A 27,528-nucleotide genomic window follows, 5' to 3' on the forward strand; every position below is an offset into this window, starting at 1 on the left:
CACCCAGGCCCTCAGTGCGGCCGTTATCCGGGCCGGACCCTGCATAACGAGACGCGCTACCGGCCGCCAGGTTCGGTGAGGCAGCGCCATTCGGAGCTCCTATCCGCTTTAGCGCCCAAATCGACGAAATCGGTACAAATTTCACCTCACCGTTTCTTTAAACTTCCCGCACAGTGACCCGGCTTGAGGAGGATCAGCCCCTTCCTCCCAGCAGCAGCCCCTGTCTAAAACGTCACCGCGGCCGGAAACAGTCATCACGCCGGTATCTACCCATGGTTCTCAGAGGGGGCAAATTTGAAGGGGCCTTTCATGTGGAGCCGTTTGTTTGTGTGTCGGGCGGCTCGCTTCTCAAGCTCCTCCAGTGTTTCGCTGCAGCCGGCTGTGGCGTTGGCGCCCTGGAGGTGCTGGTGAAAGGAGCTGGGTGATTTGTAATTTGTTTTTGAAGCTGTCCGTGAGTTCTCCTTGCTAATGATGTCAGAGATGAGGTCTGAACGCGGTGCCCTGTGGTCTGATGCCGAGACCCTGGCGCTGATCGCCGTCTGGAGCGAAGAGAATGTGCAGACGGCGCTGGACGAGCAGCTCAGGAACAGCCACGTTTTCAAGTTCATCTCTTCGCAGCTGCTGGACCAGGGTTATATCCGCACTCCGGAGCAGTGCCGCATCCGCATCAAGGGGCTGAAGAGGAAATACACACTGGCCAAGGACAGCATTAAGAGGGGCTGTAGCGCCAGCGGGAGAAAGATCTGCCGCTTCTACGAGCAGCTCGATGTGGTGCTCGGTTCCCGGATCGCCAACGAGCGGCCCATCTTTATGGATCCGATCGCGACAACGGGAGAGTCACTGGATATCAAAGAAGAGCAAAACAGTCCTCGTTCCGATATCAGTCAAAGGGTTGAATGCCGGAATGGCCATTGTTCTTCTGAGGAGCCCGATCACTCGTTAGGAGAGACTAGCAGCCGTCCATTTGAACCACAACCCTCCACCAGTGCTTTCTGTAGTAAGTTTTCTTTTTCCTTTTCAGTTGCACTTAGCTTTGGTTCAAAACGTACAAAATTGTCTTTCACAAGACACCTGAAAAATCTTGGAATGCCCGGATCATCCAACTGTCAGATAACTAATAGATCGTCAATCCCAGACTGCAATTCTGCTCAGTCAGTATGTGACAAGGAAATTCAACCCAACAAAATGTAAGCAGTGGTCTGACTGTACACAAGTTGTGCGAAACTGTTTTCGGTTTGTTGTATCCGTTATTTATATTTATCTTATCCATTATTTCTGCATCTTCAAACTTTTATTGCTCTCGGGCATAATCAATACATCTCGTATCGCGTTAGTCCAGGAGCCGTGGTCGGTCGCCCGAATGTCTTCAGGGGTTCAGTGATCTAATCTGCAAATCTATTCATTAGTAACGCATTTGTCAGTTTGCTGTAATCAGTGTATGGATTATCGCTTCGGACATCAAAACACATCTTCCACTTCTTTCCCTTTTATCTCATAAGATTCACTGGCAAAGTTAACTGGAATTTTCAGTATTTTGTAGCATTTATTTCCTGTACTTTACTACTTCAGTTATGCAGAATCTTCAATTTAGAGGAGCAAAAGTTCATTGAAGGCTAGTGTTCTTGGAAATTTATTTAGTCCTGTTGCTTTTAACTTTTAAAAGATAATGTTTGGAAGAAGACTAGAGTTTTCACAACAGATCAGAGTGTATGGGCTTTCGGTGTATTATCCATATTAACATCATCTTTCAATTAGGAATACTCAGGGCTGAAATTCCTTTGTCCTTCAGCTTTTTGCACCAGGGAAGCAGAAATGATTTGGCAAAAGTAAACAGAGGCAAGTTTCACAAGTCTTCATGACTTGACACTATGGTTTACTTATTCTGGACCTGACAGTCTGGATCCTGACAATACAGTAGTTTTGTTTGACATGACACAATGTTTATTGTTGCACTGCACATAGTGTAATTGCTACAAGTGAAAACAAGTATACACACGTTTTAAAGACAGTAAACTTAGCAGTAAACATGCGCAACTAATGCAGAGTGTAAAACAACAGAATGAGCAGAATGTTAAATGCCATAAACAAAACAAGCCGCTGAAAGTCATGATTAAACTGGTTCGTGGTTAGCCCACACTTCTTGTTACCAAGAGATACTCTATACAGTTGAACACTTGAGGCAGTGTGGAGAAGTGCCATTAGATTTATCGCTTAGGTCAGGCATCTAAGGTTTGTAAGGTGTTGATTGAAACATGGTCTTTTCAACCTATTCGGTAGGCAGCTGAAAGTCAATCAGATAATATGTATGCTATGACTCACTTGGTAGCATTCTCCCTTGTGAGACATATTATTCTCCACTGAAATCCCACTGCATGATCTGGGGACCAAATCGGTGCTGACACCCTTGTGCAGTAATGAGAGAGCACTGCAGTATCAAAAGTACAGTCTTTCAGATGAGACTTTTAAACTGAGATGCTGTGTGGATGTGAACAGTATTGAAACAGAATTGATGTATTTCCCCCCCATGTCCTCTTAAATATTATCCTTCAATCAACATCACCAAAAATAGATTATCTGGCCATTATAACATTCAACCTTCTGGCAGTTTGCAGTCTGCAAATTGGCTGCCTCTTTTCTTTTGCAGCAGTGTCTACACTTCAAGAGTGCTTCATTGGATGTAACACACTTTGTGGTATGTGGAAATTATGAAAAGTGCTGAATAAATGAAGATGTTTATTTTTTCCACTCATTCTTTGTTCTCCACTTAAATATATAAGGAAAAGGAGCAGGTATGGAATATTATTCTGAATAAACTGAGAGTAACTCAGAAATTTAAACTAAACAGTAACCTTAAAAGAGATGTCACAAATTTCTTATTGAGTACCAACATAGAGGAGTGTTATGCCAAAATTACCAGAAGTGTTATTTCAGCAACTTATTAAGAAATCTCACAGACAATCAAATATTGAAAGGATTACTTAAATTTTATTGCTTGTAGCAACCAAACTCAGACCCCTTCATATAAAGAAGTTATGCCTCCCAACTCAATTTAGCTCATACTTGATTGATGGTGGAATTTAGCTCCAATTCCAACCAACAGCATCTGACTCTGGATGTTCAGTGTTTGGTCTTTATATAGTATAATTCTTTAAATTTCTGCTACTGAAGAATCCTGAAGATAAATTCTTATAGGGTTTTCTGTTTTGTGAAGTTTTTAGTGTGATATTATTGAAGATCGTTTGAAATCATTCATGCATAACTTTGATTACATTTCTGGAGTCATCGACCTGATAGAAGATTCAAAAATCGTTAGGAGCATGGATAGGTGAATAGCCATGGTCTTTTTCCCCAGGGTAGAGGAACCCAAAACTAGAGGCCATAGGTTTAAGATGAGAGGGGAAAGAGTTTAAAAGGACCTGAAGGGTAACGTTTTCATGCATAGGCTGCATATATGGATAGAGCTGTCAGAGGAACAGGTGGAAGTACAATTACAACATTTGAAGGTGTCTGGATAAGTATGTGAATCGGAAATGTTTAGAGAGATATGGGCCAAATGTTGGCAAATGGGACAGTGTCAGATTTGGGTGTCTGGTTGGCATGGATGAATTAGTCTGAAGGTTGTGTTTCCATGCTGTATGTCTTTACGGCTGTACTTGGGGAGAATATTCCTGGGACTACATCTGGGGAAGTTATTTGGGTGGAACTGAGAAATAAGAAAATGATGGTAACCTGATTGGGATTTAATACATACCCCTCTATAGTCAGTGGAAAATTGAGAAGCAAATTTGTAAGGAGATTTGCCAACTTTAGGTACGTTTAAGTCGTCATTGGATAAGCATATGGAAGTACATGGAATAGTGTAGGTTAGATGGGCTTGAGATCGGTATGACAGGTCAGCACAACATCGAGGGCCGAAGGGCCTGTACTGTGCTGTAATGTTCTATGTTCTATCTGTAAGAATAATAGGGTGGAAATGGTAGAGGATTTTAACACTCCAAATGTAGACCGAGACTGTCATGGTATTAACGGCTTCAATGGAGAGGAGTTTGTGAAATTTGTGCAGAAAACAGGTGTGTACATACTAAAGAAGGAGCAAAACCTGACTTACACTTGGGAACTAAGGCAGGGCAGATGACTGAGGATTCAGTGGCAGAGCACTTTGTTGCCAGTGATCAGTTTTAAAACAGTGATGGAAGAGGATGGATCAAAGGTAAAAAGTTAAAGTTCTAAATTGGAAGATGGCCAATTTTGATAGGATGAGGCAAGGACTTTCAAAAGTTGATTTGGGGTGGCTATTCGCAGTCAAGTTACGGCTGGAAAATGGGAAGCCTTCAAAAATGAGGTAATGAGATTCTGGAGACAGTATGTACCTGTTAGGGTGAAGGGCAAGGCTGGTAGGTATGGGGAATGCTGGATGATGAGAGAAATTAAAGTTTTGGTCAAGAAAAAGAAAGAAGCATATGTCGGGTATAGACAGCAGGGATCAAGTAAATTCACAGAAGAGTATAAACGCAGTAGGAGTATACTTAAGAGGGAAATCAGAAGGGCTAAAAGAGGCCATGAGATATCTTTGGCAAATAGGGGTAAGGAGAATCCAGAACAATTCTAGAAATGCATTAAGGACAGAAGAGTAACGAAGGAGACAATAAGGACCCTTTAAGATCAGCAAGGCATGGAACTACATGAGCTGGGGGAGATACTAAATGAGTATTTGGCATTAGTGTGTATGGTGCAGAAGAATATAGAAACTAGAGAACTTGGGGAAATAAACAGTGACATCTTAGAAAATGCCCATATTACAGAGGTGGAAGTGATGAAGTTCTTAAAACACTTAAAGGTGGATAACTCCCCGGACCTGATCAGGTGCACCCGAGAACTTTGGGAAGCTAGGGAAGTGATTGTTCGGCATCTTGCTAAGATATTTGTATCATCGATACCCATAGATGAGGTGCCAGAAGACTGGAGGTTGGTTAACGTGATACTACTATTTAAGAAAGGTGGTAAGGAAAATCCAGGGAACTATAGACCATTGAGTCTGACATCAGTGGTGGGCAAGTTGTTGGAGGGGATCATGAGAGAGAGGATTTATATGTATTTGCAAAGACAAGGACAATTAGGGATTGATTAGGGATAGTCAACATGATTTTGTGAATGGGAACTTGTGTCTCACTAACTTGATCGAGTTTTTGAAGAAGTAACAAAGAGGATTGATAAAGGCAGAGCAATGGAAGTGATCAGTGTGAATTTTTGTAAGGCAATGGGTAAGGTTCTTCAAGGTAGACTCGTTATCAGGATTAGATCATGTGGAATACAGGGAGAACTAGCCATTTGGATACAGAACTGGTTTGAAGATGGGAGATAGAGGGTGGTAATGGAGGATAGCTTTTCAGACTGGAGGCCTGTGACCAGTGGTGTGCCATAAGCATTGCTGCTGGGTCCACTGCTTTTTGTCATTTATATAAAAGATTTGGATGTGAATATAGGAAGTATGGCTGGGAAGTTTGCAGATGACACCAAAATAGGTGTCGTAGTGGACAGTAAAGAAGATTACCCCAGAATACAAGAGGACTTTGATCAAATGAGCCGATTGGCTGAGGAGTGGCAGATGGAGTTTAATTTTGATAAATGTGAGGTGCTGCATTTTGGAAAGGCAAATCAAGGCAGTACTTAGACACTTGATGGTAAGATCCTGGGGAATATTGCTGAACAAAGAGACCTTAGAGTACAGGTTCATGGTTCCTTGAAAGTGGAGTCGCAGATAGACAGTATAGTGAAGGCAGCATTTGGTGTGCTTGCCTTTATTGGCCAGTGCATTGAGTATAGGAGTTGGGAGGTCATGTTGCTGCTCTACGGGACACTGGTTAGGCCACTTTTGGAGTATTCAGTGTCCAGTTCTGGTCTCCATGCTTAAGGAACAATGTAGTGAAATTTGAAAGCATTCAGAGAAGATTTACAAGTACGCTGCCAGAGTTGGAAGGTTGGACCAATAGGTTGACACTGAATAGTCTGGGGCTATTTTCCCTGGAGGTTTGAGGCTGAGGGTTGACTCTTTACAAGTTTATAAAATCATGACAAGCCTGCATAGGATGAATAGCCAAGGTGTTTTCCCCAGGGTCACGGAGTCCAAAACTAGAGGGCAGAGGATTAAAGTGATAGAGGAGAGATGTAAAAGGGACCTAAGAGGCAATGTTTTCACACAGGGTGGTGCATGTATGGAATCAGCTGCCAGAGGAAGTGGTGGAGGCAGTGACAATTACAACATTTAAAAGGCACCTGGTATACGAATAGAAAGTGGTTTAGATAGATGTGGGTCAAATGCTGGATAATGAGACTAGATTAAATTAGGATAGCTGGTCAGCATGGACAAGTTAGACTGAAGGGTCTATTTCCATGCCATACAGTTCTTGCTGCCTTGTCAGAAGTAGCATCCCTGTTCCTTTGTCCATTCAGTGTTAACGTGCTGTTGTTTCTCAGGAAATAGCTTGTTTATGTTGCTTTGACGACTCCTTCCCAGGAATGGTTAGTTAGCATTTTGCTTTTAATTCCTTCAAAACAGTTTCTGCTTGCCCCTTTAACTTTAGGAAACAGTTTATTCCAGAATTCTTTCAATCCCTGCACATTCATTTAGTGTTTTGAAGTTTACAGTATTATAACAGGATTCCAGATACAACAATGCAGAAAAAGACCCCTTGTAATTGAGGTTGGTTGTCTCGCCGAGCTGGTTTGTTGTTTTGCAGACATTTCGTTACCATGCTTGGTAACGCCCTCAGTGCAGCCTCCGATGAAGTGTCAGTGTGTTTTCCTGCCTGGTTTTTAAACACTGGGGTCCGTTGAGATGGATTGCCTCACTTCTGGTTTTCCTTCATAGTGGAATCTGTATGGGGTTGAATTCAATGTAGTTATTAATAGCATGCTTCGTGGAGTGCCATACTTCCAGGAATTCTTGTGCTTGTCTCTGCCTAGTCTGACCCAGGATCTTGGTGTTGTCCCAGTCGAAGTCATGGTTCTCCTTGTTTGTGTTCAATGAGATGAGTGCGTACTGGTCGTGCCTTTTTGATGCCAGTTGGTGTTCATGTACTTTTTTTTGTTGTTAGTTTCCTTCCTGTTTGTCCAATTGTGGTGTTTCTCGCAGTCTCTGCAGGGAATTTTGTAAATAACATTGGTCCTGTCTATGGCAGGGAGTGGGTCTTTAGTTCGTGTGAGCAGTTATTGTAGGGTTGACGTGGGCTTGTGTGCCACTCTGATGCCCAGTATTCGTAGAAGTCTTGTGGTGAGTTCCGACATGTTCCTGATGTTGGGTAGTGTGCTAAGTGTGTCGGGGCGTGTAGAATCTTTCTGATGCTGTTCTTGTAGGCATCGTTTGACCCAGTTCTTTGGACATCGTTATCCTTGAACACTTGGAAGAAGTATTCTTCTTCTTCCTCTTGGTGTAGTCCTGTGTTGCCTTTTTTCATAGTGTTTGCACGCAGCTTTGTTTGTGTATGCTGGGATGGTTACTGTTGAAGTTCAGTATCTGGTTTGCATGTATAGTTTTTCGGTGTACATTTGTTTGTAGTTCCCCATTTGTCTTGCGCTCTACCATGACTTCCAGGAATGGGAGCTGTTTGTCCTTCTCCTCCTGTCTGGTGAGTCTTGTTCCAGTGAGGGTGTTGTTTATAGGTTTGTGTGTCTGTTTTAATTTGGTCCATTTAATGATGTCAAAGGTGTTGTCTACGTAGCATATCCACAATTAAGGTTGAATTTGCGGATCCGCAAATCTGGACAGGCTAGGCAGAGACAAGCACGAGAATTCCTGGAAGCATGGCACTCAATGAAGCATGCTATTAATAAACACATTGAACTCGACCCCATATACATTCCACTACGAAGGAAAACTGGAAGTGAGGCAGTCCATCTCAACGGACCACAGAGATTAAAAATCAGGCGGGAAAACACACCAATGCTTCATTGGAGGCTGCACTGAGGATGTTACCAAACATTGTAACGAAACGTCTGCAGAACAACAAACTAGCTTGGTGAGCCAACCAACCTCAACACCCACAACCCGAGCTACAAATCTACTCCAAAACATGAGAAACCCTTTTAATCATTATTGCAACCTCTTACTGTTTCTTCAGAAACTACTTTTTGAAGAATGCTGAATGGATGGATTGAGTTGGCTGGAATTGCCCTCTGTGTGTAAATATCTAACTGGTGGATTCTCATGTTGTCACACTGGTGACAACATAACACATTTTGAGTTATGTTCTAAATTCTAAATAACAAGTATATCCATTATCTCTGTGGTAATAATTTAAAAAGCTAATGTAAAACATCCTGTTTAAAACCTATGTTACATTGTTTGAGTAAGGAATAAAACTATATTAGTGCTGCACTAGCTGGAATACTGTCCTATGTGTTCAGCACAAGTTGCTTCAAACATATAGTTTCTGTACAATTACTCTTATTGTTTGACAGGTACCATTCAATCAGTGGTTATAAAGCCTTAGACGTGCTGTCTGTTGAAGTGATCCAGACCAAGAATTTATTCTTGAGGCTGTACTTGGTCTGTATTGGCAGGTATAAGCCACTAATAGTGAATTTAGCGATGAAGTAACTAATGTGGTAAGTCCTTGTCTACAAACAAAATTTCTTTGCAAATGCCTTTTAAAAAACATTTTAATGCCATAACCAGAAATAGTGGAGCAACTGTATTGAGATAACATTTTTCTGGGAAAGCGCATCATGTTTGAATAAGTATGCTTCATCTCTTTGTTATTGAATCCTGTTTGGATTGATATTACATTGAGGGTAGTATTTTAAAGTTAATGTCAAATCCTGTCCAATCCCTCCTTCACAAATAACTACTAGTACTTGATGCAAAAAAAGGTGATGGGCTCACAGGACTGTTGAGAAGAAACTTACAAGTGGGGTTTTCTTTTCAATTGTACACACAAACACTTTTTAAAAGATGAAATGATGACAAAATGACACTTTGTAAATATAGTGTAAACCATACAAAGGACCTTTTATGTTTGTACTGTATTTACTAACATGGAATGAATGTGGACTCCATCGTATGAAGTTTCAACAAAGAGAGTTTTATTGAAAAGATACTTTAAAACCTTTAACTGGCACAAGTAAATGGCTGAAGGTACAAGGGCAGCACGGTGGCGCAGTGTTAGCACTGCTGCCTCACAGCACCAGGGACCTGGGTTCAGTTCCACCCTTGGGTGACTGTCTGTATGGAGTTTGCACATTCTCCCCGTGTCTGCTTGGGTTTCCCCTCCGGGTGCTCCGGTTTCCTCCCACAGTCCAAAGAAGTGCAGGCCATGCCAAATTGCCTGTAGTGTTCAGGGATGTGTAGCTTTGGTGGTGTATAGGGAGATTCGGTCTGGGTGGGATGCTCCGAGGTTCTGTGTAGACTTGTTGGGCCAGAGGGCCTGTTTCTACAGGGTAGGGATTCTATGATTCTATAATTTGCAATAATGACAAACTTGGCTTCTTCTCATTATCAGAATAACTGAGACATTTCTTCCATAATGGTTCAAAACAAAACTCATCTTTGAAACATTCTTTTTTTTTAAAGTGGTGAAATGTAACCAAAGAACCCCTGAATTAGGTACTAGTCTACTCGCTTTGGCTAAAGCTGGCTGACACAAAATCAGCATTGAACCTATTAGAATTCTTGAAGGCATACTTTTTTCCCATGGTATTTGTTTTACTATCTATCATGAATGATCTGACAATGCAAAAGATGTGTGTTATCAGAAAGTGTGTCCATATGTGCTAGATCAAACTATCATGCTGACTAACTTCAAATAATCCTTAATTTTAAAAAAATCAGTACATACGTTTAATGAATAACACGACTGAAGTCAATCATTTTGCTACAGACTATACCGGATATTCATGTTCATAAGTAGAAATAATCAGTAGTGCCCGTGTATCACAGTTAATTATGCCTAATATGTTAAATTATTCATCTTTGTCACAGTATATATTTGGTTGAAAATTTTGGTTGCGTCTTGATTACTGAGAGGTGCTGTTTATTTACCTCTCCCAAAGCACAACCCACAGCATGATCAATTATGTCCATGAGATCATAAGACATAGGAATGGAAGTAAGGCCATTTGGCCCATTAAGTCCACTCTGCCATTTAATCATGGCTGATGGGCATTTCAACTCCACTTCCCTGCACTCTCCCCGTAGCCCTTGATTCTTTGTGAGATCAAGAATTTACCAATCTCTGCCTTGAAGACGTTTAATGTCCCGGCCTCCACTGCGCTCCGTGGCAATGAATTCAACAGGCCAACACTCTCTGGCTGAAGAAATGTCTCCTCATTTCTGTTTTAAATTTACCCCATCTAATTCTAAGGCTGTGTCCACGGGTCCTAGTCTCCCCGCCTAACGGAAACAAATTCCTAGTGTCCACCCTTTCTAAGCCATACATTATCTTGTAAGTTTCAATTAGATCTCCCCTCAACCTTCTGAACTCCCAGGATCCTCAGCCGTTCATCGTACGTTAAACCTACCATTCCAGGGATCATTCATGTGAATCTCAGCTGGACACGCTCCAGCGCCAGTATGTCCTTCCTGAGGTGTGGGGCCCAAAATTGGACGTATGTCTTTTTATTTTTGATTAGCCTTGGTGAGGTGGGAATCATTTCTAATTGGCTTAAGGAGGTTCATCATAAATCTCTAATCGGCTTTTCAAGGCTGTGAACATAAACTGGTGTCAACTCCCACTAGTTAGTGACCAGTTCCTTAAGCTATCAATTATCCCTGGGCCTATCCTCCATGATTGATATTTTTTAACATCAACACCTCAATTGTCACTTAATTGGTACAAGTTCCTCATTTAACTAAAATGCTTATCACTGACGATTCATTCTTTCTTGGGGTTTATTTGTCAGTTTGTATAAGCCCCTCATTTGTTCCAATGCTCAGGTGTTTGCTTTTATATCGGTGATTTTTTTTGTCTTTGTGGGTGTTGGCGTCAGCAATGATTTTCTTATTAACTTTAAGACAAAAGATGTTATGGAAAAGGTTGCTTCAAAATTATAGTAATAATATAAGCAAATTGTTGTACAGAGTGTGTGAAAAGGTTAAAGTAGTGAGATACCCTTATTCAGTCAGTACATAGAAATTTAAACATATTGTTACAAAGTTATTCTGATACAAAGATTAAGTTCTGTCAAATCTAATTGTTTTTATTTGTAGTATCTTAGAAGAGAAGCAAAGCCAATGCGAGGCACAGCTGCTTTTTTCCCCAGTGACTTCCTCTTTGCCTTCTCTGTTGCCCAATAAAGATTGAATGGTGCGGGAGGATATTAATTCACCTGATTTGATCTTCAAGGTTGTACCTTTTTGTAACCTGGCTGTGTGAAATGGAAATGAGATAAAGAGAGCTTCTGGCATTTTTTTCCCCTGTAATTTTGAAATGCATTTCTGTGGTACTTCAGTTCTGTTCACAATTCTGTGATGCAATTCTTTGTTAACTGAGACTCAGCAGAGTCCATTATGTTAAACTATTCAAATCTCTGTTCGTTACAGTTAAGCTGCATAATATACTACTGGATTAATCAATGAATATTGTGTATTTTGTGTATTATGAATTTTGTGTATTTATAACAAAGGGAAGTTAATCAAGAAGCACTCATTTCCCTACTAATCTTACACTGGATAGACATGCTGCGATGACCATAGTTGTCTTTATCTTAAGTTATTCTGTTATACTGCAGAACAATGTTGTAGATTTGGGTATCTATCAAAAGGTGGCTAGGGATCAAACATGAAGATTTTTAAAAGCACAACACAACATGACTGAAAAATGGTTAAATATCAGAAGGTAGTCAAAGCAGTAACAGCACACGAGCTTGGTGATTTTTTAAAAAGTAATTTTATTGAAGTGAATGAGTACCTAATTGTGAAGATATGTATTTTAATGTATTCTAAACAGTGATGAAGGCCAAAGCAATTATAATCGTTGCTAAATCTTGATTGACTGAATTCTGTTTCTCTGCAAATGCTGCTTGTCTTAGGCAAAAATGCTGGAAATATTTCATATGTTGTGAAGTTTGACGGGAGTCTTGCTTTTCCTCCTATTAGTCAATTTATCTATAAACATACTCCTTTTAAAAAAAAAATTACTGGGTACATATCAGTAAAACTCGGTGCACAGAATGTGGCTCAAAAAAGAACTGTTTAGCTCTAGGACAGATGTAATCTGAATCCTGGAATGCTCTAATGGATCAATTTATATATAGAAATGGGGCTAATATTTTTGTAATATCATAATTCTTTTTAGAATGCTGTGGATTTGCCCAGTAGCTGTGATGTAATTTTTCAAATCTGTCAAAGTATAAGCAGAACTTTTAGAACAGGTTGCTGGATGTGAATTGGTCTGAACATTCTTAATATAAAGTTTATTTCTTCAGCTTTGTAGTTAGGCAGGAAAACCCCTCCATTATGTGCTTTGTAATTGTAATAAAATTGAGGTAACAGCATGTTGGAGGTATGCTCTCTACTGAATGCCCTCTTTATTTGTCTGTTCTTGTTTCTTATTAGTCAGAATTTCTATAGATGAAATCTGTACATAAATTTCTGCAATGGATTTACTGCCTAAAGTACAACAGAATTTACTGGCTATGTGAGTAATTTTTACTTCATGACTCAATTGATTTACTATTGTGTTTCTTATGGGTCAGTAATTGGTTCTTATTAAACTCAGCATTTTTAAAAATTATTTTAGTTCAAGAGAATTTGAATCTGCGAGAGTGCTGTGGAGATGTGCCAGGCTAATTTTTGTGTTGGATAAGCGATTCAGTGCGCTTAATTTGTTTGGGCTTGAAATTATTAGTTGAGCAGTAAAAATTTCATACTCCTGGTCCCTGGTCACATGATATATTTCCATTGTTAATTATAAACCTCAATCAGCTTACCTTTATGCTTGCCTAAAGTTAGTTTGTGACTCTTTCGCTTGCATTTAATCCTCAATATCGCTCACCATGTGAAGAGACCAAGACTGAATGCAGTTTATGGAAACGAATCCCAGAATTGTGCATCACTGAAGGGGGGCCGTTTAGTCTGTTGTATCTGTCTTTGCTCTCTGTGGAGCAGTTTTCCTCCTGACACTCATGCCTGCTGCTTGTAGCCCTGCACATCTCATTTTTCTGTTCAGATAACATCCAATTTTGTTTTGAATGCTTTGATTGAAACTGCCAACACCACACTGAGCACATTTCACATCATAGCCCCTCACTGCGTGAACAATCTTTTTGTCCACATCACCATTGCATTTTTTTGGACACCCCTTAAGGCTGTGCCCTCTTCTTTTTTGTCATTCCACCAGCATTTTCCCTCTTTTCTCTGTCCATTAGTTTGAATACCTCAATCAAACTCCTCTTTAACAAAAACAGTCTCAATTTTCCATTCTGTCTTTATAACTCAGAAATTTCACATTACTGGGTGATTTTCATTAATTTTTCTGCATTCTCTGTCATAGTGTAACACTCAGAACTGGACTCAATACTTAGCTCGGCCGATCTAATCTCCTACACATAATACAACTTTGTTGCTTTTGTGCTCTATGCCACAATTAATAAAGCCAAGGATGCTGTCCGTTTGTTCACTATAATCTCAGGCCATCTGGCCACCTTATGTTATTTATCTACACATATACCCACGTTCCTCTGTTCCCTACAAAATGAATCACTTCACATTTCCATTAACTTTAACTTGCGTCTGTTATTTGTCCACTAATTACGGCAATCTGTTCACATCCTTTTGAAATTCAACAGTATCCCCATTATGGTTCTCAATTGTTCAAGTTTAATAACATCTTCACATTTTAAAATTCTGCCCTGTAGACCAAGATCCAGTTATTTAATATATACCAGGAAGACAAGGGACTGAGCAATGACCTCTGAAGAACTTCACTACGATCCTCCTCCAGTCTGAGAATTATCCATTGAAGTATCCAATACTCTGTTTCTTGTCATTCAGCTACTTTTGTATCCATATTGCCATTGTCCCTTTTATACCAGGAGATATACATTTATCCACAAGTCCATTATGTGATCTTTTATCAAATGCTTTGCGAAGGCTAAGGTATTCCACTACAACAGTATTAACATCAGTACAGCTCTGTTGCCTTGAAAGAAACCTCCCAGTAAGTTAGACATGATTTTCCCTTTAACAAATCCATGGTTGTTTTCCCTACTTAACTCACATTTACCCTGGAGTACTTTTAATTTTATACACTATGACCCTTCCTGCCATGCTCTGATTATCATTTCTTTTAATGCTACCTGCCCTCATCCTGTCTTTTCTGTTTATCACATCTTCGCCCATTTGATTTCTTGCCACCTCAATTTAGTTTGAAAACCCTCTCTCCCATTCCAGTTACATGAATCATCAGAACACTTCCCTGTGTGATTCAGGTGAAGACGATTTAAATTGTTGAGCTGCCACTTTCCCCACATTGGTGCCAGTGCCCTTTGAAACAAAACACATTAATCCATACTGATTTTTGCGCTACACATTTAACTTTCTAATCTTTATTGTCTCTCCCTAGTTTGCTCACAGGTAAGACTCCAGAGATTATTAGCTTTGAGGTTTATCTTTTTCATTCCTCCTCTGCTCATGCTCCCTAAGCAGAATCTCTCTTGGCCATTATTTTAATTCTTTGCCTTGGTCTAATGCTGACTTCTCTTGTTCTCTATCCTGCAGTGTTTCAATTCAACTCAAGGAACAGTATCTCATCTTTCGATTAGGCATTCAACAGCATTCCAGACTTAACAAACGTTTGAAGTTTCATACAGTAATTTCTGACCCAATTTTATTTCCTTTTCCTTTTACTGGGTTCTTTTTTTCCTCCCCAGAATGATATAATAGTTAGTGCGTAGTACACTTTGCCTGTTTTTTCTTGCTTGTCTCACACTCTTCCCCCTGCCTTTCTCCACAATCCTGCAACTGTTTTCTCCTTAGGAGCTTATCTAACTTCTTTTTGAAATCATGATTGTATCTGCCTCTGTTGAATTTGTGCATTTCAAATCTTGAACATTAGCTGAGTTAAAAAAAAATCCTCATGTTACTGTTGGTTCATTTGCAAACACCTTAATTTGGGGTCCTCTGGTTCTCAGATTTTCTGGCAATGGGAAGAAGTTCTTTCTATTTAAGCTTTCAAGACCTGACATTAATTTGGGGTCCTCTGGTTCTCAGATTTTCTGGCATTGGGAAGAAGTTCTTTCTATTTAAGCTTTCAAGACCTGACATTATTTTGAACACCTCAATTAAAGCTCTTTTTATGTATCTTCTGTGAAATGAGAACAGCTGTAGCTTCTACTTTTAGGTATTGAGTTCTCCTTTTTATTTTAATGGGGAGCCTGTTCCTTTTCTATCTTTAGACCACCATTGATTATGTAGAGATATCATTAGAATATGTTGCATTTCTGCCTTTACAGTTGCTGAGTGTGTGAATTTAAGTACAAATATTTAAGCAAAATTGCTTTCATTTTAGCTTTTCAGATGAAGGCTATATTGTTTCTGCTTTTGTTATAAATTCATGCAAATAAGGATAGCCAGGACCAACAAAAATGCATTAAGAATCATTTAGTCTTGAAGACAACATTCGGGTGAATCAGTCATTTACAATCATGCTAAATTCTGAAATCTTACAGTTCAACTGATGAATTATTAATTGAACTATATGATAAGTTGTATATTAAAACAACTGCTATCATTTCAAGTGCCACAGAAAATGAAGAAGTCTCAGGAGTCAGAAAATCATTTGTTTGCATTCATTTTTGCGATGAACTGACAGAGAAGAAATTTTGAAAAACTATCTGTTCTGTCTTTATTTCCCTTTCCAGTGACATAGGTAGTACAAAACAAAATCCTTGTCTATATAGGATGTTCTACATGTATCATGTAATTGAAAGTATTTATTTCCTGCTGTATAGTGAACCCGCTGTTGGATGTGTCCAACATGTGAAAATATTTGTGAGAGCGCGATACGTTTTACATAAAAACGCTGACCAAAAAATAGGCTTTGATTTAGATTTGTGGATACGGATTTCAGCAGAAATGGAATAAAGCAGGCAAAAATACCAGTATTTTAAAACAGGAATTGCCTTTATCATTTAATATTATGTTGCAGCCTAAGTTTTATTCAAAAGTGGTCTCATGGTTGTTTCCTGTGTTGGTAGCACGGGAAATAACTGACCAGAAAATCATTTGAAAGAGCCAACAGAAATAGATCAAATGACTTCCTTATGGACAACACCATTCTGATTCCCAAAACACTGGTTAATAGTATTCCATAAGGACAAAGAATAAGTGTGCCTACTGTTGTGAAAATAGAGTACATCATGATGGGGAGCATTAGCATTTAAAGAAGAAAGCCAAACACCCAACAATCAACAGAGAGAACTATGCCTCAGGATTTTGCATACATAAACAAAAACAAACTGTATCATATGTCTCAAACATTAAACAAATTAAGCATACTAGTTTACAACTCCATATTATGCACTCGGTTTTACTTCTCACTTCTCAAGAATTCCCTTGTATGTTATCGCAATCTTGAAGATGCATTCACTTCTCTTGAGACCAAGCCAAGGATGTGCCACAGCTGTCCAGAATTCTTCTCAGTATTCCAGCAATTTTTCAAAGTAAGATTCTATAGAAGGCCTTACGTTAGCTTTCTGAGCTACACGACATTTCACCTTTTATTTTTAGACCACATGACTGTGCATGTCTCAGCTCTTCTATTCAGGCTAATATCCAAATGCATTCCCATAGCTTTCTCACCTAATTCTGCTGACTGCTTTCTGTCATAAGGTTCTTTGAGGACCAATGGAGGTTTCTTCCACTAGCTTCAAATCTTTCAGCTGCATTCCAATTGTGAAAAGTGAGATGGAGTTCCAGCAATGTTCCAGAGTGAATTATTACATTAGCATTTTCCAGGTTGAATGGTCGTGCTTAACGAACTACCATTTTCTGTTGGCTCTTCAGAGATGCAGTCTAAGCAGAAACAAATCTGCAACTGCCTCTGCCTGTTCTGAACTGCTTGCTGTTTTAGTAAATACACACATACAATTTTTAAAAATCCTCCTAACCAAGGCCCTGCCCTGAATCGCTACCAGTGTGGCAATGTGATGTGTGTATTTGGGATGGAGCTCAAACAGCAATGCAAATATATTTCACCTCTTTTAACTTTGCAGTCAATATGAATATTTCACTCCTTTTACTGTTTTTATGGAGTTTCACAACACTCTTTACCATATCGTAGTTGTGTTTAGCTTTTATGATAGACAGAGATAGACATCCAGGCTCAGTCAAGAGGTTCAGAAATGTTTGGATCGTTTTTCCTTTCAACTGTGACCTTGTCAGGTAACGACTGGTTAATTAAACATTTTGATTGATTTGTGATTGCCTTTGCATAGTTTTACAGTTTTTTAACCAGGCAGCTTTTTCAATTTCTGATGTAAGTATTATGTTCCTAAAACTGAAGGCTTTTTTTTAAACGTATGCATTACGAACCAGGTATTCATACAGATTTGATAATTGTTTTCATAAATTGTTGGGAATTGATGATATTATATTTGTACTTTCTGAATTCTCTAACCAAGTTGAATAAAGTTTGGATTTTTATCTTAAATCTCTATTTGCCAAGTTCTGTAGACATATTAACATACTCCTAATGTTAATAACAAACAACTTCTTGCAGGATTAGCTTTTCAAGCATTATATTTTGCAATCCACAATTGGATTGTTGGGTAATGGCTTCAATGTGCTGATTGTATCAGTGATTTTTATTGGTGGCCTCTTACTATTGAACTGTGATTGGGAATGTGAATGTGTGAAGACCTATATGTGGACCATATCTTCCTTGGTGTATGAAGTATTTGCATAAACACAAACAGATAAACAGGAGGAGCAGCAAAAACAATTATTTTATGTAATCACAATTTAGTCAATATGATAAACTGGCATGAATGACATCATGTAGAAATAACCTTTGGGGTTGAAAGGTTATCTCTGATTTCTCTTTGCAGATGCTGCCTGACCTGCTGAGCTTTTCCGGCAACTTCTGTTATTGTTTCTGATTTACAGCATCCACAGATCTTTTTTTTATATCACATAGACATTGCTCACAGTTTTTTCTCTGGAAGTTACTAGATGCTACGTTACTTTTAAATCCCTCTTTGGCCTTGCATCTCCCTATTTCTGTAATCTCTGGTCACACACCCTTCATGAATAATGATAAGCCTCTGGTTCTGGTCTCTTGAATTTAACATTTGGCAGTCAAAGCCCAAAAATTTGCTCCCTAAACCATAGAGTCCTAGACTCCTGTAGAATAGAGACAGGACCTTCGGCCCAAACTTGTCCATGCCAACCAAAATGTCCATTCCCACGAACCCCATTTCCTGCATTTGGCCCATATCCTTCTAACCCTTTCCAATGCACATATTCACCCAAATGCCTTTTAAATCTATCTACCTCAACCACTTCTGCTGGAAGCTCATTCCATTTGCGTACCACCCTTCTCTTCACTTCATCCCTCTACATCTCTTTCAAATTTGCCTTATTATCACAAATGTCTCAATGTCAAATTTGCTTGATAACATTGCAATGAAGCACCTTGCGATATTTTCTTCGATTAAGAATGCTGTATAAATATAAACTGGTGTTGCTAAAATACTGTTCATTGGTGGTTTCCAGACTGTACTTGGGAATAAGGCTAAAATACTATTTTAAGACAACCGTCTCTCCTTTGAATGACTGACAGATACTTTGTGAATACTCCAAATCTTTCTCTTTTAAATAGGAGGTAATTAGAAATTGGCAAAACATACATTGATTTCAAATTATTGGTTCAATGGTTCATTTCAACAGAATACCAAGAAGACTGATCAATCTTGGAGGATGTATCTACCAGCTGTCATAGTGCATGGAAGTTAGTTGTCTGCCTTTAGAAATCATAGTGTGAATTCTCAGGGTGTTGTACTGAGTTACCTTTCGTAATTTCTTTCTTCTCCTCTGGAAGATTGCAGAGATTTCTGGGTGGGAGGAGTAGAGGGGGAGGGAGAGAGAAAGAGAGAGAGAGAGACAGACAGACAGACACATGGTGCCAGCAAGTGCCATTGTAACTGGTCTTTTTCTACCTTTTATTCTACATCATGGATAAAATAAGACTTACAAGGCATGTGTTGTTAATTTGGTTCATCAGGGTTTGTTTCAAATTTGTTGATTTTATTTATCCCTAGCACCCCGTGTGCGACGTGCACACTCATCTGTGCAACTTGCGCCTCAGCCAAAGAAAGCAAAGAAGCACACACTGGAAGACATAATGGATGGTATGATGGAGAAATTCATCCGCTACAGTGAAGCTGCTGATGAAAAATTTCTACGTTACATGGAGGCATCAGAAGAACGATTTGCTCGTCTTGAGCAACTTCGTATGGAAATGGAGGAAAGAATGAGACAAAGTGATAGGGAACATGAAGCCCGTGTTCTGTTCATGTTGGGACAGATGATGGGCCACAATATGGCTGACTTTCCAGCCACATCATCAACTGCTGAGGGTGAAATAACTGAAAGGAAAGTATTTTAGATCAAAGTGTTCAACTTATCCACTTAAAAATGAAGTTTGTAGTGCATTTTTATTTTAGATACAGTATTTTTTTCTGGTGTGACTGCATACAGGTTCATAACCAAAATATTTTTCGATTGTTGCCAAGGTTGCATGTCAAGTGGTAAACAGTTTTTTTCAGAAGAAATATTCAGAGCAATTGCTCAACAGTAAACCAATGTGTCTTTGTCTGTTAATTTCTGGAGGTGAGGATGGGTGTGGTTTGAGTTCATGTTTAAATCAATGTGAAGTCAGAAGGAAGTATTCGTAGCAATGCAAAGATAGGACAATTTTAGAACTAAAATCTAAGATAAATTACAAACGTTGATTCATATAATCCCAAGTGAGAGACAATACTCTAGTAATCAAGTAATCCAATATAACATTTCTGAACCAATTGAAGGAAAATGTTGCATCAAGTTTATTGCCCTGCCTTTATTTTTCCTTTTTATTTCAGCCCATTGGAAACAATTTGCTGCAGCACAGCCAGTGTCTTGTTCCATTGTTTCATATTGTTTGTTATCAAGTCCAGTGTTTCATGTTGAGTAATATGACATATAGTTATTTAATATAAATGAGTCTTAGTACCATGAATTGAGTTTTAAAATGAGTATTAAAAGATATTGTCTGATTTCTTTTGACTTTCTGGTTTTAGTAAATGGACTTAACGTGGCCTTAATGGGACTTTTCCCTTTGCTGTGTTGAATGGCATCAGCTCAAACCAGAATGTTCATACATTACTGTTAACTTAATGGAGGATCCACCTTCTGTTACTGATAGAGCAATAGTTATTTGTTACTATTTGTTAGAAATGCAATTATTATCATTTTTAAATATCACTGTTACTGAGTCAGCTTACTTTTTTTAGCTGATGTCAGAAATTCTGAACAATGAGTTTGAATTTTTGCTGCAGTAGCCACAGATGATGATGTGCATTTGATTTGAGATACATGTACTTTGACATTGGCAATTGTGAAATTAAATAGAGCTAATGTCGCTTGAAAAAAGAATTAGCAACTCCCAGGGACCTAACCAAAAACAACAAATATAACTGTGTAAATGTTTTTCTAAACAGGATAAGAGAGTTGTCTCACCAGCTGTTGTTGATAACAAAACTGAGATACTTCTAAGAAGAAACCTAGAAGCCTTAAGCATAATTAGTTGATAGATGATTTCTCGTATAGACATCAATTGTAATTGCTGTGTTCATAATGGACTTTTTTAAAAAAATGCAAATTAACGATTATATTTTCTTTTAATTCACTCTCAATAGTTATTACCAGGTGAAGGTGCTGAATATAACTAAATTGGAAATATGTTAAATTAACTGGACACTGGAATAGGATGGGAATGACAGTGTTTGTGTTTTAATTACTAACATTGATGAGTAGAAGTATTCTTCTTGGAAAACACATTAAAATATGCCTAACACTGATAGTTATGAATAACATATCTGCAAAAGACATGTAAACTATTACAGATTTTTAGTTACTCTAACTTCATGCTAATCATCTTTGGTCTGTATACTTAATGTATATTCATTTGTTTGTAGATACTTTGTACCCACAGGAACTCATGTGAAATCACAGAAAACACTAACCAAAGAAAAGTCTTACAATTCCCCTAAAGACGGTTGACCTGTAAAAAGAAATTTGAAATTCCAATTAATAACCAAAAGGATTACTGTAACAAACAAACAAGGATAAAGTGCAAAGATTACACTATATCCTTTCTATAGATATTCAATTCACCAGGAACCTACCAAGGGTTTACTTCTGTTATTTTCTTGTGTAAGCCAAGAGCTTTCAATCTCAGAACTGTCTTTCAGGATGAGGTTTTCCATCTGCGTTTCCTTCTCTACTGTATGGTAGGCAAATCTTGCAGGCTTTTTAAGTCTTCTTGAATTTGGCCTTTCTTTTGTGGTGGATCACTTCTAGATCCTGGCGGATTAATCTCTTCTGGGAGTTTTCAGGGGTATCTTAGACCTAAATCCTTTCAAAGGTTATCTCTGTGGCAGTGTGAATTGCATGTGTTTTGTGTCCAGATAGAATTTCCTTTAATTTTGGTAGCAAATACACAACTTAAAGCACAACTGCTTAGAGCTGAACATTCTCAACACTATTCTGGGACTTTAGAGACTTAGTCTATGCATTATTAGTACACAGGCTGCTCCTGTTGTGTCCAAGTGTAAACATGTTGCACTTTCTTTCCAGGAACCTTTTAATCTCCAATATTGTTAGAACCATGCGGGCACGGTAAACCAAATGGTTCCTTTTATCCTGTAACAATTCTGTCATAATCAAACACCCAAACATACAGACTTCATAACAAGTTACATGACTCCCTTCATTTTACCTTAAAGACAGAGACCCAAACATAGCAACCTCAAACTTCACAATTTTAACAAAAACCTTTTTAAACCATACAGATAAATAAACTCTTATTGATTCAATATTTTATATTTTAAGTGGAACATTGCAGCCATTATTGTGTCTACGTAAGGTGAAGAGGGGCTAAAGTAGGCAAGATCCACATACGTTTCAATTATAAATGTAATCCAGCTGATATTTCAGGGGGAAAAAACAAGTTCTTGTGAGTGGGTTGAGTGTACAATTAAATTGAACCTAATAATCTATCCCATAAACCATGAATACATCTACTGTTCCAACAGTGGAGGAAGATTCATTTTCTCTTTCACTTTGAAGTATTTTAACAAATTTTGTGCCATAGAATAGATTGTTGCTGAAATCAAATCTAGACTTAATATCAAAATTTGATTTCAGTGTTGTCCATTTTCTGAATGTGGAGTTCATGAAAGGTTAACATACAACCAAGACAGTGGAATCCCAGGAAAAAAGGAAAACATTTTTTTTGTAATGCAAGTTTATTATGATAAAGGTAGAGAATTGCAGTCATTAGTTCTTTGTGCAGGTATTCTGGGAGGAGAGTAGTAGATGATTTGGGAGAGCAACAACTTCAGTTCCAAACGTCTAGATCATTCTTCAACTAGTATACAGAAATTTTGCATTATTGATGTATTGTAGGTAGTGGTTGGACAGCACGCTTGTCAATCATCAATATCTTTATGACATTTACAATGATTAACAGTTGAACGTCTAAGGAACAGGAGATCTGTGATATTATTAGCAAAATGCTTTGTTGGGTCACTGTGACTCTTGTTGCTTCACTTGCGTAATCTCTTTGAACCTTCATAAAATATCTTAATTATATCCCCTCTACAGCACAGAAAATATTATGACTGAGAAAAGGTCTGCACGAAAGCCCTGCTTTTAGTACTGTTGAGTGGTTCCCAAGAAATTGGTGTCTGTTAACTAACTTCTAGGCAACTCACCTGAGATTGGTTTTTTGTGTGAGGCAACTATGAAAAGATAATCTCACTGTACTCTGTGTGTTATTGGCCTGATTAGAGACAATGCCCTGAGATCCTAATCACTCATTTCAGTTTGTTTATTTACCTGATTTTCTTTTTTATATTTCCCATACCAGCATCCCTTTTTGCTTTTCTTCCTTTGATTATTTTCTCCAATACTTACTTTTTAATTAGGAGTTCTTGCCAACAGAAGTTCATTTCTTAAAATACATAAGCGAAAGGCAGCACAACATAATAGTTCTAGTGAATACAATTGACCTGGAGAATAATCTGAGCTGGAGCTACACAAAACTTAAGTTGACTTGAATGATTGGAAATGTGACGCGGAGGCAAGCCTACAGCATATCTGATCAATGTTGAGTAAAGTCAATGAAGTGCCCTGATTGCAATGGTGATTAACTAAGTTATAATAGGCTGTAGCATCAAGCATTTATATAATTGATCATTGTGCCATTTAAGTGTTTCTAAATAATGCATTCCACTCTGCCTTTCTTTAATTCACAGGCCCAAGTTATTTCTTAAGGTAATTTTATCCATCAGTAATCGCCTTTGTAGCTGTATATTTTTGCATTGCTCATTGCACCTTTCAATATTTATTCGTGACACATATGGCTTTTTTGTTGCGGTAGGGTATTTTATGATAGTCCTGTTGTGTGCAGCTAAAATGGAGAAATATGTTGATTGAGTAACTGAACGCACTATACCCAGAGTATTCAATCAGTGCACTGAGCTATCATTCCATATTTTTTTCTGCCAAACCTTTTTATCCCAAGCATTGATCTTTATTTTCAGCTTTTCTTTCCACTATCCCTTGTCAAAAAATTAACTTTTTCATTTACTATTTTTACCAGTTTGTGACTTTAAGCAGTCCATAAGATGCTTCAAGAACTAAAAACATCCACATTAAACACACTAAGTTACTGTAGCTTCTGCCTACTGTTTACTGGAGCTTCAAAAATAATTAGTTCTGGAGCTGTAGAATGACTTTGCAGAATTGGTAGTTGAAATTTATTATTAAAATAATCTTTCAGCTGTTGTTTGAGCCAACTCCTCATACTTCTGAGCCATTCCTCCATTTTGTTTACAATAAATTGTGGCTTATGGTTAGATCATTCTTCAACTAGTATGCAGAAATTTTGCATTATTGATGTATTGTAGGTAGTAGTTGGACAGCATGCTTGTCAATCATCAATATCTTTATGACATTTACAATGATTAACAGTTGAATTCTGCAAATCAACTCACCTATTTCTAGCTAAACATGGTTTAAAATGGAGTGGTCAACTATTTTAAAGAAAGTTATTTTTAAGTAATTTCTGCAAAGGTGCAGTTTTGCACTATCTTGTAAATAATACTTCCCAGACTCTGCTTGGTTTAAGGTCTGAAATGGATTACTGGCAAAATCTGTGGCCTTGAATAATGCTGCTCCTGAAGAATTAATACTGAAACATGTTAGAGGCCACATCATCTTTCAGGACTATCATTTTGGCTTTTAATGCAGTTTTAAATAGGGCCACTGAGCCAAGATGAGGCCACATTAAAGAAGCCCAAACTAGTAGCAAATAGAATCTTTAAGTGTTACAAAGAGATTGATCTATTGTAAAGAACAAATAAATAGAACAGAATATGTTACATAGCTGAAATTTGCTATCATGGAGCTTTTGGTGATTGATCAAAATAGGGTTGTTTCCATTTCAGTTGGTTCCATTTTGGCTTCATTACTTTATTTGGCAACTTCGCAGATGTAGTAACAGTTCTCTTTCTAACCAAAACATCTGCCTTTTTACTCCGTTCATATTTCTAGGATAATAAAAGAGTTCCAAATCATTTTTCCAAGAGTAATATTTCCTCAATAGAAGCATGTATCATAAACTTTCAGCTGTGGACTTTTATGCAAGGTTTGGGGTGGGGATATCCAGTGTTCCTTTTCTCAAGAATGTTTCCATAATTATAGGTACATAGAAAAGTGCAAGTTGCCTGGATACATTGGAACAGATCCTTACCATGTAAGCCTTATATTATTTATAGTTTACTGTAAGTTAGTAATTCTTTACTTCAATGTCCTTATGGGTTTTAAAAATGGTTACAATTGTAACAATGATGTGTTTGCATCTATGTAGCTGTGAGATCAGCTGTTCAAGATTTCACGTTAAAAAAAGTGTGCTCCCATGCTGCTATCCTCTTATCTGGTTGAAATTCCATTGATTTTTAAAATGTAGTTGAACCAAATTTGCAAACGTAATTTCAATACTGTTGGTCACTATATTGAAAAAACTGTAGCTTTTAAAACTGTTGTTAAATAAATGTGTTTTTGTTTCTGTTATGTCTTTTAAAAGAAAAAAAATGTGAACAATTTTGACACTTCTGTTTCTGTAAACGCTGAACTGTTATCAGTCCTCCACATATTGAAAAATATGACACCAGTAATGTCATCAGCAGTCTTCCACTTGGTTGATGATACAGTGGTACTTATTAGATTTAGACCTTTCAAGTTAGTGAAAGACCAATTGTACCTATGTGTCACTGGTATGATATGAAATTTCTTCAGTGTAATAAACTAGCATGCGTTCTAAGATTATTCTCATTGTGTTGTCTGTTATTAGTATTGTTTCTCTAAAACATTGTAAAACTGTGTCGTAGGCATTTGTTTCTCAAACAAGAAAAAGCCATCAGTACCTCTTTAAAAAAAAACAAGTTTTTTTTCTTTCTTCAGGCTATTTTTCCAGTGTACACCATTGTTTAACAGTTTGAGCTTTAGAGTTTTCTTCCGCATTTTGGTGTGTTAGAATCTGTACCCTGGGTATGAACAGTTAGATTTTGGCTGTTCACAAGTTAAATTATATTCTTGTCAGTATGTTTCTATGTGTTCTTTCAAACATTTGTTCTTTGTTTCACAAATTGTGAAGCTTTTGTTTGTTTTACCTCTTGCATAGAATTTGTAAGGTGTTCACACTGTAGAAGATATTCCACTGAAGCTTGGATCGAATTGTATTGAAGAGTTTCCCAAATGAACTGCTAAATTTAACAGGTGTGGAAATGCTTGGGAACAAGCTATTCTATCATTTATTAAATCTTTTTCAAGGTGATTGCAAGAAGACAAAATACCCAACTAATTTCAAAGATCCAACAATAACAATTAGTCATCTAATGTAGAAATATCTTTGGATGTAAAGAAATAGAATCTCTCAAACATAATCTGTGGTTTAATTTCATGTGCACACAAAATACTAAAGCATTTACAGAACTAAATATAATGAAGTTACAGCTAGTAAAACTAAATTATAGAAATGAAAAAATATGTAACAGATCCTAAAAACTGGATATCCTGGACAAAATAAATATATTGCACTATAATATCAAAATATTCAACAGAACTTTAAACAAAAATACAGTTGGTGATTGTTTCCACTTTGTAACAATATGTTTTCAAGTGTGTCATCTTCAGCAAAGCAATGGGCTGCTTGGAAAATGCAGACTATAAATTTTAAGAGAACAATCTAGGAAGGTAAAAGTTGCAAGGAAAGCTTAAATTATCGCAAATTAACAACTTCAGTTTCCTTTTGGCATTATATGGTATTATATTTTCACAAAAGTCAAATAGCAAATTGAAGTAGTTTTAAAATTCTGGTGAAAGATCATCAAATTAAAACCAAATTCATGTTTAGATGTGGTCATTAAATATGATATTTCTATGCTCACAGATGATGCAAGACAAAATGAAGTATGAGGCAGATGTAAAGACATCTAAGGGATTTAGAGAAACTATGTGATTGGACAAAGTCTTGACAAATGAAATATCGTCTGGAGAAATGTAAGGTTATCCACTTTTAGTGGGAAAGTCAGAAACAGTGTTGCTTAATTGGTGACAGGCTAGGAGGTTTTGAACGTCAAGGGGTCTTGAACATTTTTGTTGGAGTCACTTTTAGTTAGCATGCAGATAATGCAATAGATTAAGAAGAAAAATGTTATGTTACAGGAGAATTTGAGAATAGCAGCAAAGACCTAATTGCAATTACATAATGCTTGGTGAGATGACAGTTTGCTACTACCTGGTTTGCAGTTTTGGCCTCTGTACCTCCAGAAAGATTATTCTTTCCATAGAGGGAATGCAACAAAGGTTCATCAAACTACTTTCTGCGATGGAGGAATTATCTTATTTAATAAAGATTAAACAGACTGGGTATTTTTTCTGTGGAGTTTAGACGAATGAGAGGTGCTACCATTCAAAATAACAAAATATTTACAAAGCTTGACAGGATAGATGCAGGAAGAATGTTTGCCCTGGCTGAGGTCCCCAAAAGCAAGGGACATGGGCTATTTAAGACTGAGTTGAGAAATTTCTTCACTCGTGGGGGATTGCAAATATTCCGAATTCTCTATCCCCCTGAGCTATAGATGGTGAGTTATTGAGTGTGTTGTGTGATCAATAGATTTCTACACAATAAAAACATCAAGTGATACTGGCATATTGCAGAAAAATGATGCTGACATCGATGATCAGCCATGATCTCACTGGCA

The 27,528-nt window shown here is 37.8% G+C and overlaps 2 protein-coding genes across 5 annotated transcripts in view; one reads left to right on the forward strand and one right to left on the reverse strand.

The window, feature by feature from the left end:
- Window positions 1-27,528, reverse strand: part of nubpl (nucleotide binding protein-like) — an 86,509-nt gene that overhangs the window by 29,058 nt on the left and 29,923 nt on the right. For 2 of the 3 annotated variants that reach the window (XR_009446242.1, XM_048537458.2), the window contains exon 1: window positions 4-460. The exons of the other annotated variant lie outside the window; for it this stretch is intronic. Coding sequence is in view for 1 of the 2 variants with exons in the window: in XM_048537458.2 (XP_048393415.1) it covers window positions 4-90 (87 nt within the window). In the remaining variant the exon portion in view is untranslated. Of the gene's footprint in view, window positions 1-3; window positions 461-27,528 lie in introns of those variants that run through there. 3 annotated transcript variants of the gene reach the window in all.
- LOC125455444 (uncharacterized) lies at window positions 257-26,028 on the forward strand. 2 transcript variants are annotated; one of them, XR_007248251.2, is made up of 3 exons: window positions 257-997; window positions 19,255-25,016; window positions 25,944-26,028. XR_007248251.2 is itself a non-coding variant. In XM_048537464.2 (2 exons), exons 1-2 carry the CDS (start codon window positions 469-471, stop codon window positions 19,599-19,601), a joined length of 876 nt encoding a protein of 291 aa, XP_048393421.1. In that variant the 5' UTR covers window positions 257-468; the 3' UTR covers window positions 19,602-25,569. The 2 variants fall into 2 exon arrangements, 1 of the variants encoding a protein (XP_048393421.1); XM_048537464.2 differs by lacking the exon at window positions 25,944-26,028 and having other exon boundaries at window positions 19,255-25,569.

Source organism: Stegostoma tigrinum, chromosome 10 (assembly GCF_030684315.1).
Source record: "Stegostoma tigrinum isolate sSteTig4 chromosome 10, sSteTig4.hap1, whole genome shotgun sequence".
NCBI lineage: Eukaryota > Metazoa > Chordata > Chondrichthyes > Orectolobiformes > Stegostomatidae > Stegostoma > Stegostoma tigrinum.

Coding starts and splice junctions, on each gene's coding strand:
- LOC125455444 (XM_048537464.2), top strand. CDS start 469: ATGATGTCAGAGATGAGGTCTGAACGCGGTGCCCTGTGGTCTGATGCC. Junction 998..19,254: donor CTCCACCAGTGCTTTCTGTA/GTAAGTTTTCTT, acceptor ATTTATCCCTAG/CACCCCGTGTGCGACGTGCA.